The sequence below is a fragment of the Bufo gargarizans genome, chromosome 3 (genome assembly GCF_014858855.1).
Source record: "Bufo gargarizans isolate SCDJY-AF-19 chromosome 3, ASM1485885v1, whole genome shotgun sequence".
Lineage (NCBI taxonomy): Eukaryota > Metazoa > Chordata > Amphibia > Anura > Bufonidae > Bufo > Bufo gargarizans.
Window position 1 is genome coordinate 476,908,392 of NC_058082.1, and position 17,990 is coordinate 476,926,381.

Sequence of the window (17,990 nt, forward strand, 5' to 3'; positions counted from 1 at the left end):
TCAATATCTGATCGGTGGGGGTCCTACACCGTGCACCCCTACCGATCAGCTCTTTGAAGAGGAGGCGGCACTTCATGCGAGCACTACTTCCTGTTCATTACACTGTGCAGGGCAATTTTCAGGAATGAACTAGGAACGCTCCACCCCAATAATTGCCCTGATTAGTGGCCTTTGTAAAGGAGATTTAAACCTGCGCACACATTTGTGTATAACCTTGTAACATGGCACTTAAGGGGTTGTGTCATCTCAGACTTTGATGACCTATCACTATAAAATGCCATCAGTCAGGTAGGTGTGGGTCCCACCTCAGACTCGCACCTGATGATACGTCATCAAAATCTGAGATGACGCAACCCCTTTAAGTAGTGACCTTGGTGACATCTGTGTGGAAACTGCTTCCTTTTATTTAGGCCTCATGCACACGACCATTGTGTGCATCCGTGGCCGTTGTGCCGTTTTTCCGTTTTTTTTTCACGGACCCATTGACTTTCAATGGGTCCGTGGAAAAATCGGAAAATGCACCGTTTGGCAGCCGCATCCGTGATCCGTGTTTCCTGGCCGTGAAAAAAATATGACCTGTCCTATTTTTTTCACGGCCAACGGTTCACGGACCCATTCAAGTCAATGGGTCCGTGAAAAAACACTGATGCACACAAGATTGGCATCCGTGTCCGTGATCCGTGTCCGTTTTTTCCTATCATTTCAATGGCAAACTTGACTTAGATTTTTTTTTTCATTTTACATGTCCGTGGATCCTCCAAAAAACAAGGAAGACCCACGGACGAAAAAACGGTCACGGACCTACAGACCCCGTTTTTGCGGACCTTAAAAAAAAACGGTCGTGTGCATGAGGCCTTAGGCTTTTTGCTTGTTAGTTCTTCCATCTGTGCTTGTGTCTGGCTGTGGGGACTGTGGCTTGCAAGGGATTTTCAGTTTTCGTATGGACTGTTCTGTAGTCAGAGATGTTATGGCAGATCGGTGACTAGTATTGAGCGAAGCGACCTTGGGTTGCTTCTTTCAAAACTTCGGAATAATACTGGATGGAGATCAGTGTTAAAATGTACGGGCTCCAATGAGCCAAAGTAAGTTATTCACGAAGTCGTGCATGACCGAACCGAAGCAGAGTTCGGTTTCAAGATTTAAAGTAGTTTTCCACTTTTAAAATCAATTACCGAAGTTATACAACGAAGTCACGTGGGACTTACTTGAATAACTTACTTCGGCTCATCAGAGCCTATACATTCTAATACTGTACGGAGACTGTACTGAAGTTTTGACCAATGCGACTTCTGAAGCATTCGAAGGTCTCTTCGCTCGACACCAGCGGCGCCTCCCATTTATCCGACACAGGAGTATTGTTGTGGTATCCGAATGAGGAATCAGTCAGTAATAGTATGGCCTGTTAGGGCGCCATCACACGTTGTGGATTTTCCTGCAGAATTCTCCGCAACTGAAAATCACCTGAATGGGGCTTGCAAAAATCTACGTGCTTGCTGCCTCGTTAAATTGAATGGAACTGATTTTCAGTCACTTAAAATTCTGCAACAAAATCTGCAACATGCGATGGCGCCCTTACATGGCCATCCCATGATGTTTGCCTGAAATAAAGGGCTGCTGTTGGACAAATTCTTGCTACCATGTGCTTGTGAATTCTGTAACTTCACAAGTTTTGTTTTTCACATTTTATACTTGGCAGAGTACCATTGGCAGCACTATTAATCCTGGGAATAGGTTCTGCCAGTACGTACTTGGCAGAAACATCGACTTCACAGGTAGCAATCCGCAGAGCGACGTGATTGTTCTTTCAAAGCAGCATTCACCATGAAAAGTGGGTCAAAATAATTAGTGTCTAGAGGAAAATCGTGTACATCATGGCACAGGCTTTCCTGTGTTGTCATTATGTAGCTTCCCTTCACGTATGGCTTTGTGATTGTTTTGGGCTTTCTGTGCTCAATGTTATATCAGGGCGACTTTTTTTTTTTTTTTTTTAATCTTTCTGTACACAATCTAGTTTTTGCAGAGTGAGCCAAGTGAATTTGCTGATAAACTGGCCTGGCCCTACCTTCAGAGCTAATGAAGAGACAAGAGATGAAAGTCCTCCACCTAACCTGCATCCAGTCATGCTCGGTCATTGGCCCGGCGTGCAGCTGCTGGGTCTAACGGTCGAGTTATTTTTAAGGGCGAATGGCTGGTGGTTCATTGCGATTCACTGGCTACCAGTCAGCAGTCACCAGGGAGATATCGAGAGTCCATTCTTGGTGTATATGCTCCAACACTAAGGGTGCATTCACACAACCGTAATTCTGGGTCCGCATCCGTTCCGCAATTTGGCGGAACGGGTCTGGACCCATTCATTTCAGTGGGGCCGCAAAAGATGTAGACAGCACACTAGGGCTGCACAATATGGGAGTTTTGGGCGATTGCGATTAGGGCACTAGAAATTGCGATAACGATATGCGATGCAATATTTTAAGGGAATTGTGCTAGAGGTCTATTTGCTTGGATTTTCAAGGCAAAAGCACACAGAAATGACTGATAAAGCTGAAATGTAGTTATGCTTAACTCAAGAACTGAGATGCACAGTGTTTTTCAAAATAAAACATCTTTTACTAAATTAAGGCTAGTTTCACACTTGCGGCAGGATGGATCCGGCAGGCTGGTCTCCCTGTCGGATCCGTCCTTTCGCTGTATCGCCGGACCGCCGCTCCGTCCCCATTGACTATAATGGGGACGGGGGCGGAGCTCCGGCGCAGCTCGGCGGTACACGGCGAAAGCCGCCGGACTAAAAAGTCCTGCATGTCCGACTTTTTAGTCCGCCGGCTTTCGCCGTGCTGTGCTGGAGCTCCGCCCCCAGACCCATTATAGTCTATGGGGACGGAACGGCGATACGGCGAAACAGCGGAAGGACGGATCCGACAGGGAGACCAGCCTGCCGGATCCATCCTGCCGCAAGTGTGAAGGTACCCTAAACAACATATTTGCATTGCTGCAAAAGTACAAAATACAAAACTTGCCATTTTCTTAATAGCATTGCACAGAACAGATAAATAGAAGAACATTTGTTCATTAAAATAACCACTTGCCTCCAGCCCCTCCTCCCTCCCCATACTGTAACTGATGTATCGCCGGCCGCGCTGTGCAACATAGCGGCCGGCGATACATCTGTGTCAACCACGTAAAAAGTCAACCATCGCTTTATAAGACGCACTGCCATTTTTTCCCCCCACTTTTGGGGGGAAAAAAAGGTAGTCTTATAAAGTAAAAAATATGGTAATACAATTGCAGTATTTTTGGGTCGGCCAATTGGCGATTGCGATTTCTTTGGCGATTTATATTGTGCAGGCTTACAGCACACCGTGCGCTGTCTGCATCTGTAGTTCTGTTCCATAGTGCGGTCTGCAAAATGCGGAAACCACACGGCCGGCATCCATGTTTTACAGATCTACAATTAGTGGACCACAAAACGCTTGCGGCTGTGTGAGGGCACTTTCACACTTGCGGCAGAGGATTCCGGCAGTCCGAACGCAAGCGGATGGCATTTGTCAGACGGAGCCGGATGCGGATCTGTCTGACAAATGCATTGAAATACCGGATCTGTCTCTCCGGTGACATCTGGAAAAATGGACCCGGTATTCATTTTTATATATTTTTTGCATTTTTAAAGGTCTGCGCATGCGCACATCGGAAGGCCGGATCCGTTTTGCCAGAACACTTAATGCCGGATGCGGCACTAATACACTTCAATGTAAATTTTATGCCGGATTAGGCATTCCGTCAAGTGTTTTTTGGCGGAGAGAAAACTGCAGCATGCTGCGGTATTTTCTCCATCCAAAAAACGTAAGAGGAACTGAACTGATGCATCCTGAACGGATTGCTCTCCATTCACAATGCATTAGGATAAAACAGATTGTTTTTTTTTTCCCGGTATTGAGCCCCTAGGACGGAACTCAATGCCGGGAAAGAATAACGCTAGTGTGAAATTACCCTGAATTTAGCCTAAAGCTGCATTCATGTCAGTTTTTCATAGTTCTTTATTCTTTTTCATCAGGGTGTTTATCCATTTTCTTTCCTTCTATCTTTTTATTTTATATTGTTTTATTAAAAGACAGTGAAACATAAAAATTATTTATACCAAAAAAAATCTAAATATACATTATCCTCAGGAGGACAGAAAAATTAAAATATGAAATCCTATCCTATATTGACATTTATATAGGTACAGAAATACAGTAAATCAGTTTTTATAGCTAAGGCTTCTTTCACATTGGCGTTAAAAGTATAGTGAATGGGGCCGGGGCGGATTTCCGGCAGCACGCTCGTGCAAATGTTAGTATGGAGTCGGCAAACAGTTCCCCTGCCGGACAATCCTAACGCCACTGGGAAAGAAGTCTAAGGCTGGGTTCACACCTGAGCGTTTTACAGCGCGTTCCTACGCGCTGTAAAACGCTCAACAAGGAGAAACCAATGATTCCCTATGGGAATGGTTCACACTTGGGCGTTTTACAGCGCGTACGATCGCGCTGTAAAACGCCCGACGCTCCAAAAAGTACATGAGCGACTTTTGGGGCGTTTGTGGCCATAGGACACTGTAGTGAATCACACAAACGCGCGTTTACTATTACAAAAACGCGCATAAAAACGCGCGTCAAAAACGCGCGTACGCGCGTTTGCGCAACGCTCAAGTGTGAACCCAGCCTTAGTGTTACTATAGCAAGCAATTATCAGCTAACATAAGTTCCTGGTTGCAAATAATAAGGCAAGACTTGCTATCGTCTGAGAAATACGTTAAACAGTGGAAATCTTCATTAGGTCATGAAACCTTTTTAACATTAAAGAGGGTTTGCGGAGAGGTGCACCCCACACCAGCTGGAATTTAGGGAGTCGTCCACAGTTTTTATAGACTATTCTATTTGCCAGTTTCCCCCATTGATAAGGACGGGGGCCTTTCCCGCCACCAATCTCAGTGCAGTAGCTTTCCTAGCGTAAAATAAGGCAACTCGCAATAGGATCTATTCCTAATAGGACCACACATCTTCTGGCATAACAGCAAGGGGATCCGGAGATTGTAGAACCAGTTTACCCAGTCTCTCCCTTAAAAACTGCAATAGCAGCCCAAAAGGAGAAAACATAGGGGCATAACCAAATAAGATGATTAAAGTCCGTACAAGCACATCTAGGGCAGGCATTAGCGGGAACACTGCCCGTATGAAACAGACATGCTGGGGTTAAATAACTTATCGATAATACAAAGCTGTAGCATGTTATTATTTGCTGCAGAGGATACGGATTGCTGCACGGTTACCCAATCCTCCGAGGAGAGAGGGGGAATCGGCATTTTCCATTTTGATACGGCTATACTAAGTTCATATTGCAGTTTGGCAGATAACAGGTCGATGTATCTGAGAGACACCAAACCCCACCGACCCTGTGAGCATCGGATAAGATTACATTTCTTTAAATGGGGGTGGGCGTTGATAAAGAAAGGCATGCCGTCACTGTATATGTTTGAATATTTTACTATCGGTTGCCAAAAAAGAATCCTTAACCCCTTAAAGACTTTTGATTTTTCATCCCCGCGTTCCAATAGCAATAACTTTTTTATTTTTCTGTTAACATAGCCATTGAGGGCATAGTTTTTGCATGGCAAGATGCATTTTGAAATGCTGCCATTTACTTTTTTATTATGTCTTGTATTGGAAAACAGGAAAAAAATCTTTGTGGGGTAAAATTAATTCAAAACACAATTCTGCCAAGGTTTTTGGGGTTTTGACATCACAACGTTTGCTGTGCACTAAAAATGACATGACGTCCTCATTCTGTGGCTCAATACGATTGCGGTGATACCAAACTTGTATAGTTTTTATTTTGTTTAATTACATTTAAAGAAATTAAAACCTTTTGAAAATAATCAATTTTCTTTGCATCGCCATATACACGTAACAAATTGTAGTTTTCATTGGTATGACTTTGATCAAAAAAAAATATATATTTTAATAGTTGAGACCTTTTATGATGTGGCAATACCTAATGTTTATTTTTTATTATTTATATATTTTTATATGTAACATTGTGAAAAGGAGGTGATTTAAAGGGAACCTGTCATCAACTTTATGCTGATCTCACTGAGGGCAGCATAAAATAGTGACAGAAATGCTGATGTCAGCGGTGTGTCACTCAGGAGCTAAAAGTCAGTGGTTGCCGAGAACCAGCATCATAATCATTGCAGCCCAGGCCTTGAAAAAGAGTCAGATCTACCTGAGAAGAGTCATGGTTATTCCTAATCTCCGGCTCTCTCACCCATCTGCTGATGATTGGCAGTTCTTTCCTAGACAGAAAGGGAGAAAACTAGATAGAAGACTGTCAGTCATCAGCAGGAATTGATGAATAGCCATGGCTCTTCTCAGGTGGCCGTGACTCTCTTTTTTTCCAGGCTCCAGGCCCAGTCTGTAATGATTGATGTTGGGTCTCGGCAACCACTTAATTTTAACTTCTAAATGACAGACCGCTAAAATCAACTCGCTTGTCTCTACATTATGCTGCCATTAGTATGGGCAGCATAAAGTTGATGACAGGTTCTATTTATTTTGATTTTTATTTATTAACTATTAGCCCCCTGGGGGGGGGGGGGGGCTAGAAACTGGGATCCTTTAATCCCTTGTCCTATTCACCCTAATGGAAGCGTGTGGACAAATAGGCTTTGTTCACCTGAAGTGTGTTTTCTTTAAAATTCCAATTCTCTGTGGTGCCGAAATATAAATTTTTAAAAATATGGAATCTTTCATCACAATTTTGGACCATTATCTACAGTACTTTTTTTTATTTTTTTACTTTTGTCCGCCCCAGTTCCGCCGCTGTCAGTGCTAAGACATACATTGTAAGGGCAGTCCTCTTCCATTATGTTATCTCAGCACAGCTGCCATGGCCGCATATTTCAGGGCTGCCAGTGGGGTGACCGAAGGCAGTAGGAAAAAAATGGTGATCTGGAAGAAAACTTATGTGCAGCACTAGTCATGTTTTATTGCTGATAATAGTTGAGAATTGTGGTGACAAATCCCTTTGGAGGGGTTCTCAGGGAATTAAGAAAATGAAAATACTTAAATATGACTATTTTAAATATTTTCCCAAATACCGTTCATTGGTTATAATGGCTCGTTTTATCTAGGGAGCAATCAGGTGTAGAGAATTAGTTCACGCTTCATTTACTGATAAAAGGTGAATTGCATTATGGGTTCTGTTACCACGGACCATAATGCAATTCTATGACGGAATGCCTTTAGAAGCATTCCGTTATTCAGTCCGTCATAATAGAAGTCTATGGCCTGCATAACGGATCCATTCCGTTATGCATTACGTCATAGAATTGTGTTATGGTCCGAGGTAACGGAATCAATAACGCACTTCCCCTTTTACCAGTAAACGAAGCGTGAACGAATTTCAAAATATGAAATTCGTTCATCTCTAATTAGGAGCAATAAAATGGCCGCTGTACTGTTAGTACACACAAAACCTGTCCTAATCACACAGCAGGACACGTTACTTCAGAGCTGCCTCATCCCCCTCTCTGCTCTGCTTGTTAGGGAATATAATCCTGAATAGCTGATAAGATCTTTAGCTGAATTTCTGTTCGAATGGAGTTCATGAGGAGACATGAAGTATTTTCATTAATTTTATTTTCTTAATTCCCAGAGAACCCCTTTAAGTCGTCCAGCCTCTCCCCCTGAAGTTTGATTTGACAGTGCTGAGTATTAGCGATGTCATTTTACCTGTCCCTGTCTTCCCAAACAAACTCGGCGTGATTACTCATCTGCACATGCACAGTAGACTTGTTCTTGTTCCTCCAGAGACTCTGAGCTCTATTGCACTTGCGCCGGTGTGTAGTCACGCAGTGCTTGCACAGCAGTCATGGGAGGTTAATTACAGAAGCAGCGTAGCTTGTTCTATTACGCTGGGTTCAGACCTGAGCGTTCGCGATTGAGCGCTCTGTATGCGCGATTGTACCGGCGTTTGCAGTCGCGCATACAGAGACAAGCGAACACCCATTGTCGCGCGTTCCCGGAAGTCTATGTACGGGAATGCGCGACAAGACGCCCCAAAGAAGCTCATGTACTTCTTGGGGCGTCGGGCGTTTTACAGCGCGATCGTACGCGCTCAGGTGAGAACCATTCCCATAGGGAATCATTGGTTCTTGCCTGTTCAGCGTTTTACAGCGCGTAGGAACGCGCTGTAAAACGCTCAGGTCTGAACCCAGCCTTAGGTCTCATGCACACGCCGTTGCTTGGCTGTTCCGTGCGGCTGCTGTGACAGATCCAACCGCACCGCAAAAAATAGAACAAGTTCTATTTTTTTTGCGGTGCGGAGGCACGGAGAGAAATCCCACGGAAGCACTCCGTAGTGCACAATGGTCGCACTACATTTTTTCCGGAAGAGTAAAAATACTCCTCTGACCATTTTTTAGGAGTATTTTTACCCGAGGAGGAGTATGAAAGTTGCGGTAATTCAAATACATAATATGTAGGCCTGCGCTTGCCCACATCTGTGTTTGGAGCCTCTGTTGCAGATTATATGTTAACAGATGCCATACTGTGGCATCCGTCACCATAGAGTTCCACTGTGTAAAAAAAAAAAAAAAATATATATATATATATATATATATATATATATATATACTTCAGCCTATACGTTTTTTTGCAGGATGGAAAAACGTGGTACACTACGCATATTTTTATTTATTTTTTGCAATGGAACTCCATAGTAACGGATTCCCCAGTACGGCTGAGGCGTCCGTTAAAGTATACATTTTTTTTGTGTACACTGAACATATGACAAAAACTCACCCTTATGTACCCCGATCCAGCACTTTCATTATATTCATTGTTCTGCTCCGTTAGATGAGCAGAACAACAGAAATACATAGCAGTCATGTGAATGGGGCTTAAGAGGTGGGTATTTATGAAGGGGAACTGCAACCACCATCATTCCTTCAGAGCTGCAGACATGAATGTGAGCTGGATCCTGGCTACATGTGATAATGCGGTGGCCATGGCGTGTGCTGCACTGGGTGTATGTGAGTAATGCACAGGGCAGGATCTGCTGCTAGGACAGTGCCGGCCTGCAGCTTTAATAGTAAGAACTAGAGGGACTTGTCCGTGTGCTCAGGACCCTTCTGTGTGACGGAAAGTTGGTGTAACCAGTTGGGGCAGCATGAATTTTTACCATTGACTCAGTGAGATGATGGATACGTTTGTGTAGCGTCTGTGCATGGACCCTCTGGCCGAGCAGAGAAGCCCTGGACTTGGGAAGTGACGCCTTGGTGCAGTGACTGCTCCAGGCTAGAGACTCTTCTACTATACAGGTCCTTCTCAAAAAATTAGCATATTGTGATAAAGTTCATTATTTTCTGTAATGTACTGATAAACATTAGACTTTCATATATTTTAGATTCATTACACACCAACTGAAGTAGTTCAAGCCTTTTATTGTTTTAATATTGATGATTTTGGCATACAGCTCATGAAAACCCAAAATTCCTATCTCAAAAAATTAGCATATCATGAAAAGGTTCTCTAAACGAGCTATTAACCTAATCATCTGAATCAACTAATTAACCCTAAACACCTGCAAAAGATTCCTGAGGCTTTTAAAAACTCCCAGCCTGGTTCATTACTCAAAACCGCAATCATGGGTAAGACTGCCGACCTGACTGCTGTCCAGAAGGCCATCATTGACACCCTCAAGCAAGAGGGTAAGACATAGAAAGAAATTTCTGAACTAATAGGCTGTTCCCAGAGTGCTGTATCAAGGCACCTCAGTGGGAAGTCTGTGGGAAGGAAAAAATGTGGCAGAAAACGCTGCACAACGAGAAGAGGTGACCGGACCCTGAGGAAGATTGTGGAGAAGGACCGATTCCAGACCTTGGGGGACCTGCGGAAGCAGTGGACTGAGTCTGGAGTAGAAACATCCAGAGCCACCGTGTACAGGCGTGTGCAGGAAATGGGCTACAGGTGCCGCATTCCCCAGGTCAAGCCACTTTTGAACCAGAAACCGCGGCAGAAGCGCCTGACCTGGGCTACAGAGAAGCAGCACTGGACTGTTGCTCAGTGGTCCAAAGTACTTTTTTCGGATGAAAGCTAATTTTGCATGTCATTCGGAAATCAAGGTGCCAGAGTCTGGAGGAAGACTGGGGAGAGGGAAATGCCAAAATGCCTGAAGTCCAGTGTCAAGTACCCACAGTCAGTGATGGTCTGGGGTGCCATGTCAGCTGCTGGTGTTGGTCCACTGTGTTTTATCAAGGGCAGGGTCAATGCAGCTAGCTATCAGGAGATTTTGGAGCACTTCATGCTTCCATCTGCTGAAAAGCTTTATGGAGATGAAGATTTCATTTTTCAGCACGACCTGGCACCTGCTCACAGTGCCAAAACCACTGGTAAATGGTTTACTGACCATGGTGTTACTGTGCTCAATTGGCCTGCCAACTCTCCTGACCTGAACCCCATAGAGAATCTGTGGGATATTGGGAAGAGAAAGTTGAGAGACGCAAGACCCAACACTCTGGATGAGCTATCGAAGCATCCTGGGCCTCCATAACACCTCAGCAGTGCCACAGGCTGATTGCCTCCATGCCACGCCGCATTGAAGCAGTCATTTCTGCAAAAGGATTCCCGACCAAGTATTGAGTGCATAACTGAACATCATTATTTAAAGGTTGACTTTTTTTGTATTAAAAACACTTTTCTTTTATTGGTCGGATGAAATATGCTAATTTTTTGAGATAGGAAATTTGGGTTTTCATGAGCTGTATGCCAAAATCATCAATATTAAAACAATAAAAGGCTTGAACTACTTCAGTTGGCGTGTAATGAATCTAAAATATATGAAAGTCTAATGTTTATCAGTACATTACAGAAAATATTGAACTTTATCACAATATGCTAATTTTTTGAGAAGGACCTGTATTTGCCCATTATGTAAAGAGCTGCAGCATCATGGAGCATGAGGAAGAGAATCTGCTCTGTGGGGGTTGTAGTCCTGTCGTCCTGCGCAACCACAGATCTGCCAGAGCCTCTCCTCATGTCTCCCTGCCCACATCTCCACTGCTAGGTGTGACTACGATTATCGGGTCCAGGCATAGCGCAGTGTCAACTCCACTGAACCCCCAGGTAAATCCAGAACTAATGAAATTTGGCTTCCAGGGGTTTTTAAATAGAAATCCCACGCTCTGCGTCTTGTCACAAAACTTACTGGTTCAGGTTGTAGGGGAAGAAGAGTAAAAGTGGCTTTATGACCGCGCTGTCATACTCGTCATCGCTCCCTGGCTGTAGTCTTCAGCTCATCCGACACCATGCTTCTAGGGGTCCTTGCGCAGCGCGTCCAGCACTGTTTGCTTCCGCTGCCCCCAGGAGCCAGCCCCTCCTCCTACCAGCTTCCCCTGCTGCAGGGCGCTGTATCGCTCTGGTGCCCCCCGAACCAACCAATAACAAAGCTATTTGCTGTAAGGAGCCTTGTTATTGGTTATTGCAGCACAGGCAGCATCGCTGCGCTGCCTGTGCAGTTCACAGCGCGCCCTACGCTGATGACAAGCAGGGAAAAGTCTAAGGCGTATTGTTATGCCTTAGACTTTTTCCAGGGAGTAAAACGGCCTGAACAGGCGTTTATGATGATTCTACAGGCGTTATTGCGACCTCTGGTAGTGCCTCCGCACCGCACCTCAACTCTGGATTGCGGACCCATTCAAGTGAATGGGTCCACTTCCATGATGCAGTGAGCACACGTCCGGTGCCTGCATATTGCGGATCCGCTGTTTGAGGGCCGCAATATGGGCCACGCCAGCCAACAGTTGAATTTTTGTCAGATTTTTGCTTATGATCACTGTTTGCTGCAAAGTTGCATGAAGGTAGTTATATGTAAAATGTAGATTTTGTCAACATAGAAATTGTTTGTCGTGTACAGCATGCATTGTTAAAGGGGTTCTCCAGGCTTTTAATATTGATTTTGCTATAACCCACACCTTCTCTTCCAAGTCTCGCAGCTGCGCAGTATACATTTTATAATCGGTATTGGTGTTGATCGCGATAAAAATTTGGCAAATATCGGCACTTCGTAATCGCGAATAATCATCACTGAGTGAGTTGACTGGTTCTGCACATGCGCAGGATTTGGGAAGTGAGTTTGGGAGGAGGGTAGAATCTTTAGATTCTGTAACTCTTATAACGGGAGGTGGGGTTAGGAATGGGAAGTGATGAGGTGAGCATTTAATTTACAGGACTTGGGAAAAAAGCGAAAGTGACTGTATTTTATAGGTTGTTACTTTTTAAATTTTTCCAGCTTAAAATCAGATTTTTAGTCTTTCCAGTTCTTATGATTTTTATGAAGAGGTGTATGTAAATTTTAGCCTGATTGTTATATATATGAACTCTGCACATGTTGAATTTCATATTTAACCCTTTCAGCAATGGATGATTTTCCGTTTTTGCGTTAGTTTTTTTACTTAATGCCTTCCCAGATCCGTAATTATTTATTTTTATTTATTTTTTCAGTTTACATTGTTTTTTTTCCAGTACAAGCTGTACTTTTTAATGGCACCTTTTTTAATATTGCATATAATGTAGTGGAAAGCTGGAAAATATCAAAGTAGGGTAGAATTGGGGAAAAAACGCTCGGCTTCAGCCATATGGCGACCTACGCGCTCCTTTTTTGTAACTATACTCAATGGTGTCACAATGCGAAATGCTGCAATGTGACTGTTGCAAAAAAATCCATCCAAAGGGGATTTTTTTTATTTTATTTTTTTATACAATGGTCGCAATCGCAGCATTGTCTCATTGCGACACCATTGACCATCGTTGTTAGAAAAAAAAAAAAAAAATGCACAGCACATTTCACCGTGTAGATGGACCTTTAACGCGGACCTCTTAGTGCTGGGTAATTAAACCTCTTATGCTGCCCATACGGCTTCAATAGCTTTCCCTTCTCACCCATACACACATGCCTGTGTTTTCACTCGGGCGAGGGAGGTAAGCTTCTGCCGGTGACTACTTTACTTTCCTCCTGACATTCAGCGTACTATAGCCCTTTTTTTTTCTTCTTAATAACTCAGCATGTAATCCCAGCCTGAGGCCTCATGCACACTTCTATTCCATCCACTTCCGATCTGTATTTTTTGGCAGATAGCACACCGACCCGTTCACTTCTATGGATGTCATCTGTGTGGCTATTCTGCAAATTAGGCAACCTTCAGAGTTTCGGCATAGAATGCTGACAGTTGGCCGGACAAAAACCCTTGCATGCAGCGGTTTGCCTGGCCAAATCCTGGCATGTTTGCCAGGTAGCGGTTGGATCTCCAGCAGACCCCATTATAACCCGGCAAATCTGAAACTAGCCTTATAGAACATGCCCTATTCTTGTCTGTATTGTGAACAGTGAGAAAAATGCAGAATACACACCAAATACCCCAATACGGTCATGTGCATGAGACCAAAGGGTGAAGAAAGCAAATCTGTTGAGGAAGCTCTGTGCAGATAATGAACCAGCAGGGAATGCAGGGTGACTTCAGTCAGTAGTAAGAAGAATGCGTCTCTGGACGACTTTACAGGCTGTAGCTCACAACTAGTACATGGAATTTATATAGTTTCTATTTGTAGACTTTAAAAACCAGGTAGTGACACGATAATTTTTTTTCAAATCTATTTTTATTTTCTGATATTTATTTTTTATTTCTTTATTCTATTTTCTGAACATGATTATGGGGGCGGCTATCTTACCTGAGCTGTTCTTAAAGAGGACCTTTCACCAGTTTTTACTTTATACAGGCGATACCTCACACAGTAGCCTATGTTCAGTAAATTTCATATTGCTAATTTTTTTCATGATATGCTTCTCCGTTGGCCCTTGCCATGTTTGCTAATTGGTAGCATCGGAACAAGGGGGAGGAGATGGCAGCTTTCCTCAGGGGGCGTCTCTTCTATCTGGCTGCGGCGCTGTCCAATCACAGCAGAGCGCATCACAGCCAGGGAGAAGGCAAGCAGTTTTTTTCTCAATGGCTGTGATGCGCTCCGCTGTGATTGGACAGTGCCACAGCCAGATAGAAGAGACGCCCCCTGAGGAAAGCTGCCATCTCCTCCTTGCTCCGATGCTATTAATTAGCATACAGGGCGCCTAAACAGAACGAGGGGCACAGCAGCGCAACAGAGGAGCATATCATGAAAACAATTAGCGATATGACATCTAAGGAACATGGGCTACAGTGTGAGGTATCGCTTTTATAAAGTAAAAACTGGTGAAAGGTCCTCTTTAACAGCGTTTAGAGAGATGCTTTACAGCAGCCACTGTGGGCCATAGATGCAATGAACAGGAGACCTTGACTTCTGTGGGAGAATTTTGTAGACATGCTCTGTGACCTGTGCAGAGATCAGGAGGGAGTAGATGAGACTACTTTCACACTTGCGTTTTGGGCGGATCAGTCATGGATCTGCAAAAACCGCTTCCGTAACAATAATGCAACAGCATGCATCCATCATGAACGGATTCGGTTGTATTATGTTTTCTAGATCCATGACTGATCCGTCATGAACTCCATTGAAAGTCAATGGGAGACTGATCCGTTTTCTATTGTCAGAGAAAACTGATCCGTCCCCATTGACTTGCATTGTGTGCCAGGACGGATCCACTTGGCTCTGCTTCGTCAGGCGGACAGCAAAACGCTGCATAAACGTTTTGGTGTCCGCTTCCAGAGCGGAATGGAGACTGATCGGAGGCAAACTGATGCATTCTGAGCAGATCCTTTTCCATTCAGAATGCATTGGGGCTGAACTGAACCGTTTTGGACCGCTTGTGAGAGCCCTGAACGGATCTCGCAAACGGAAAGCCAAAATGTGAGTGTGAAAGTAGACTGTGATATCACCTACTGTGAATGGAAGATTCTGTGTTATCTATACAAAGCAGCGACGTCTATCCTTCTACTCTTGCCTGTAATGATAAGCAGATAACTGCATTTATGTTTATAGATAACTGTCTATATGTTTATAGACCAAGAAGTGGCAATAATTAAGCTTAGTGGCCAGTGTGAAAACTGCAGGATTTTTTTTTTTTTTTTTTTTTAATATGTTTGCGTGGGTTTCCTCCCACACTCCAAAGACATACTGATAGGGACCTTAGATTGGGAGCTCTATTAGAGACAGCTTGATGCTAATGTCTGTGAAGCGCCGTGGAATATGTCAGTGAGTATAATAATATAGCTATTGACATGGAAAATTAAAAATAACTATAAAAAATTCTTAGATAATTTTTTATATTAAACATATTTTTAAACAATAGTTACTTTTTGTTGGTACATTCCCTTTTAAATCGTGTCTGTTCGCTGAATATGAGAGAAGTCCTGTGTAGTGCAGCTGTATATGTAATGTGCATGCTCATTGTACTATGTACTGCTCTGCTGATAGTAAACCTGCTGTGTGTTCTTTCCCCAGGTGGTTTCTTGAAAACATGACCAAGCACTGGCCTTGACCTTACTCTTCAGTGAGGACTTTGTCTCCCATTATGTCAAGTTCAGGGTATCCTAACCAAGGAGCTTTCAGCACTGAGCAGAGCCGCTACTCCACCCATCCAGTACAGTATACCTTCTCCAGCAGCCGTCACCAGCAGGTCAGTGTCCTCTGAAGCACAGTGACTGATAAGCCTGTGCGTCTCTAATACTTATTCAACTTTAATTTTTTTTAATTATTACTATTTTTGATTGCTGATGGGGCTGTGGCTCTGAATGAATGGACTTTGAGGCAAAAAAGGAAATCATGTAGTCTCTGGTAGCTTCACTATGGGACAGGATTTTCTTTCTTACAGATGAATTGGCTTGTAGTAAAAGCTGGGGGGATACCGGCAGAAATGAAAATCAAGCTAAGTTCACATCTATTCGCACTGTTTCGGCAGAGAAGCATACTACCAGAATTACCAAATCCGGCATAGCCAGACACCGCAGTGATTGCTAGATCCCCATTCGCTATCTGTCTGGTTTCCAGCAGGAATCCTGGCTTTCTACTGGAAAAATACTGCTGCATTCTTGCCGAACCCCTTGACTGATCCCATTATAGTGAATAGGGATCTGGCGGGCCACAGGGGGTGCTCTATACCAGATATGGTAATTTTGGTAGTCTGCTCCTGTCCTGGATTTACTGAACAAATGTGTGAATTAGGGCTGCAGTAAACGATTATTTGAGAAATCGAGTATTCTACTGTTTTTTTTTTTTTTTACGATTAATCGAGTACTCTAATAAGAAAAAATGAATTAATAGACTGGTTTCCTTTATAAAAACTTATCAGACCCCCTGCCATTATCCCCCAACAGCCTGCATTCCCCCCTGTGCAATCATCCCAAGTGCATCAGTTCCCCCCAAATGCCATCAGCTCCACTATCCCCCAGTGCCATCAGCCCCTCCATGCCATCCATTGCCATGTCCCCCAGTGCCATCAGCCCCTCCATGCCATCCATTGCCATGTCCCCCAGTGCCATCAGCCCCTCCATGCCATCCATTGCCATGTCCCCCAGTGCCATCAGCCCCTCCATGCCATCCATTGCCATGTCCCCCAGTGCCATCAGCCCCTCCATGCCATCCATTGCCATGTCCCCCAGTGCCATCAGCCCCTCCATGCCATCCATTGCCATGTCCCCCAGTGCCATCAGCCCCTCCATGCCATCCATTGCCATGTCCCCCAGTGCCATCAGCCCCTCCATGCCATCCATTGCCATGTCCCCCAGTGCCATCAGCCCCTCCATGCCATCCATTGCCATGTCCCCCAGTGCCATCAGCCCCTCCATGCCATCCATTGCCATGTCCCCCAGTGCCATCAGCCCCTCCATGCCATCCATTGCCATGTCCCCCACTCCCTCAGTGCCTTCATGCCATCCTTTGCCATGTCCCCCTCCCCCAGTGCCTCCATGCCATCCTTTGCCATGTCCCCCTCCCCCAGTGCCTCCATGCCATCCAACATGTCCCCCAGTGCCATAAAATCGGCCCCTCCATGCCATGTCCCACACTTACCCAGTGCCATCTGCCCCTCCATGCCATCCATTTCTATGTCCTCCTCCCCCCCCAGTGCCTCCATGCCATCCATTGTCATCTGTCCCCTTCCCCCAGTGCCTCCATGCCATCCACCATGTCCCCCAGTGCAATCTGCCCCTCCATTGCCATGTCCCCCTCCCTTATTGCCTCCATGCCATCCATTGCCATGTCCCCCTCCCCCAGTACCTCCATGCCATCCATTGTCATCTGTCCCCCTCCCCCAGTGCCTCCATGCTATCCACCATGTCCCCCAGCGCCATCAGCCCCTTCAAATCAAGGGTGCCCCCCCTAACTCCGGCAGATTCGGGCCCCTATACTTGCCTTTCCTGAAACGGATCTCACAAGCGGACCCAGAAACGCCAAAGTATGTAGTAAATAGCACATGTAACAATGAGGCTTTTTTGGTCTTTCTGACAATTTGTAAATAATGAAAGATCTGCCTTCAGCACAGTAACCATCAGGGACTATTACTATTGGTTCCTGATCATGTGGTCTCCATGATAACCCTATGATGGAGATCTCATCCAGTATACTTACTAGCACAGCGGGGCGTGGGCTGTGCTTCTCTCTCCCCCCTCAGTGCCGTTGTTCTGTGAGGAGAGGGGGAGATCAGACTTCTGTCCTGGCTGTGCGATTAAGATTTCACACCTGCGTTCTTTTCTTCCGGCATAGAGTTCCATCGTCGGGGCTCTATGCCGGAAGAATCCTGATCAGTTTTATCCTAATGCATTCTGAATGGAGAGAAATCCGTTCAGGATGCATCAGGATGTCTTCAGTTCCGGAACGGAACGTTTTTTGGCCGGAGAAAATACTGCAGCATGCTGCGCTGTTTGCTCCGGCCAAAAATCCTGAAGACTTGCCGCAAGGCCGGATCCGGAATTGATGCCCCTTGAAAGGCATTGATCCGGATCCAGCCTTAAGCTAAACGTCGTTTCGGCGCAT

At 44.7% G+C, this 17,990-nt stretch overlaps 1 protein-coding gene across 6 annotated transcripts in view; it reads left to right on the forward strand.

The window, feature by feature from the left end:
- The window catches only part of NCOR1 (nuclear receptor corepressor 1), a 179,773-nt gene that overhangs the window by 29,584 nt on the left and 132,199 nt on the right, over positions 1–17,990 (forward strand). For all 6 annotated transcript variants that reach the window (XM_044283752.1, XM_044283757.1, XM_044283753.1 and 3 more), the window contains exon 2: positions 15,462–15,636. In XM_044283752.1, coding sequence (XP_044139687.1) covers positions 15,532–15,636 — 105 coding nt within the window. In that variant the 5' untranslated portion in view covers positions 15,462–15,531. The remainder of the gene's footprint in view (positions 1–15,461; positions 15,637–17,990) is intronic.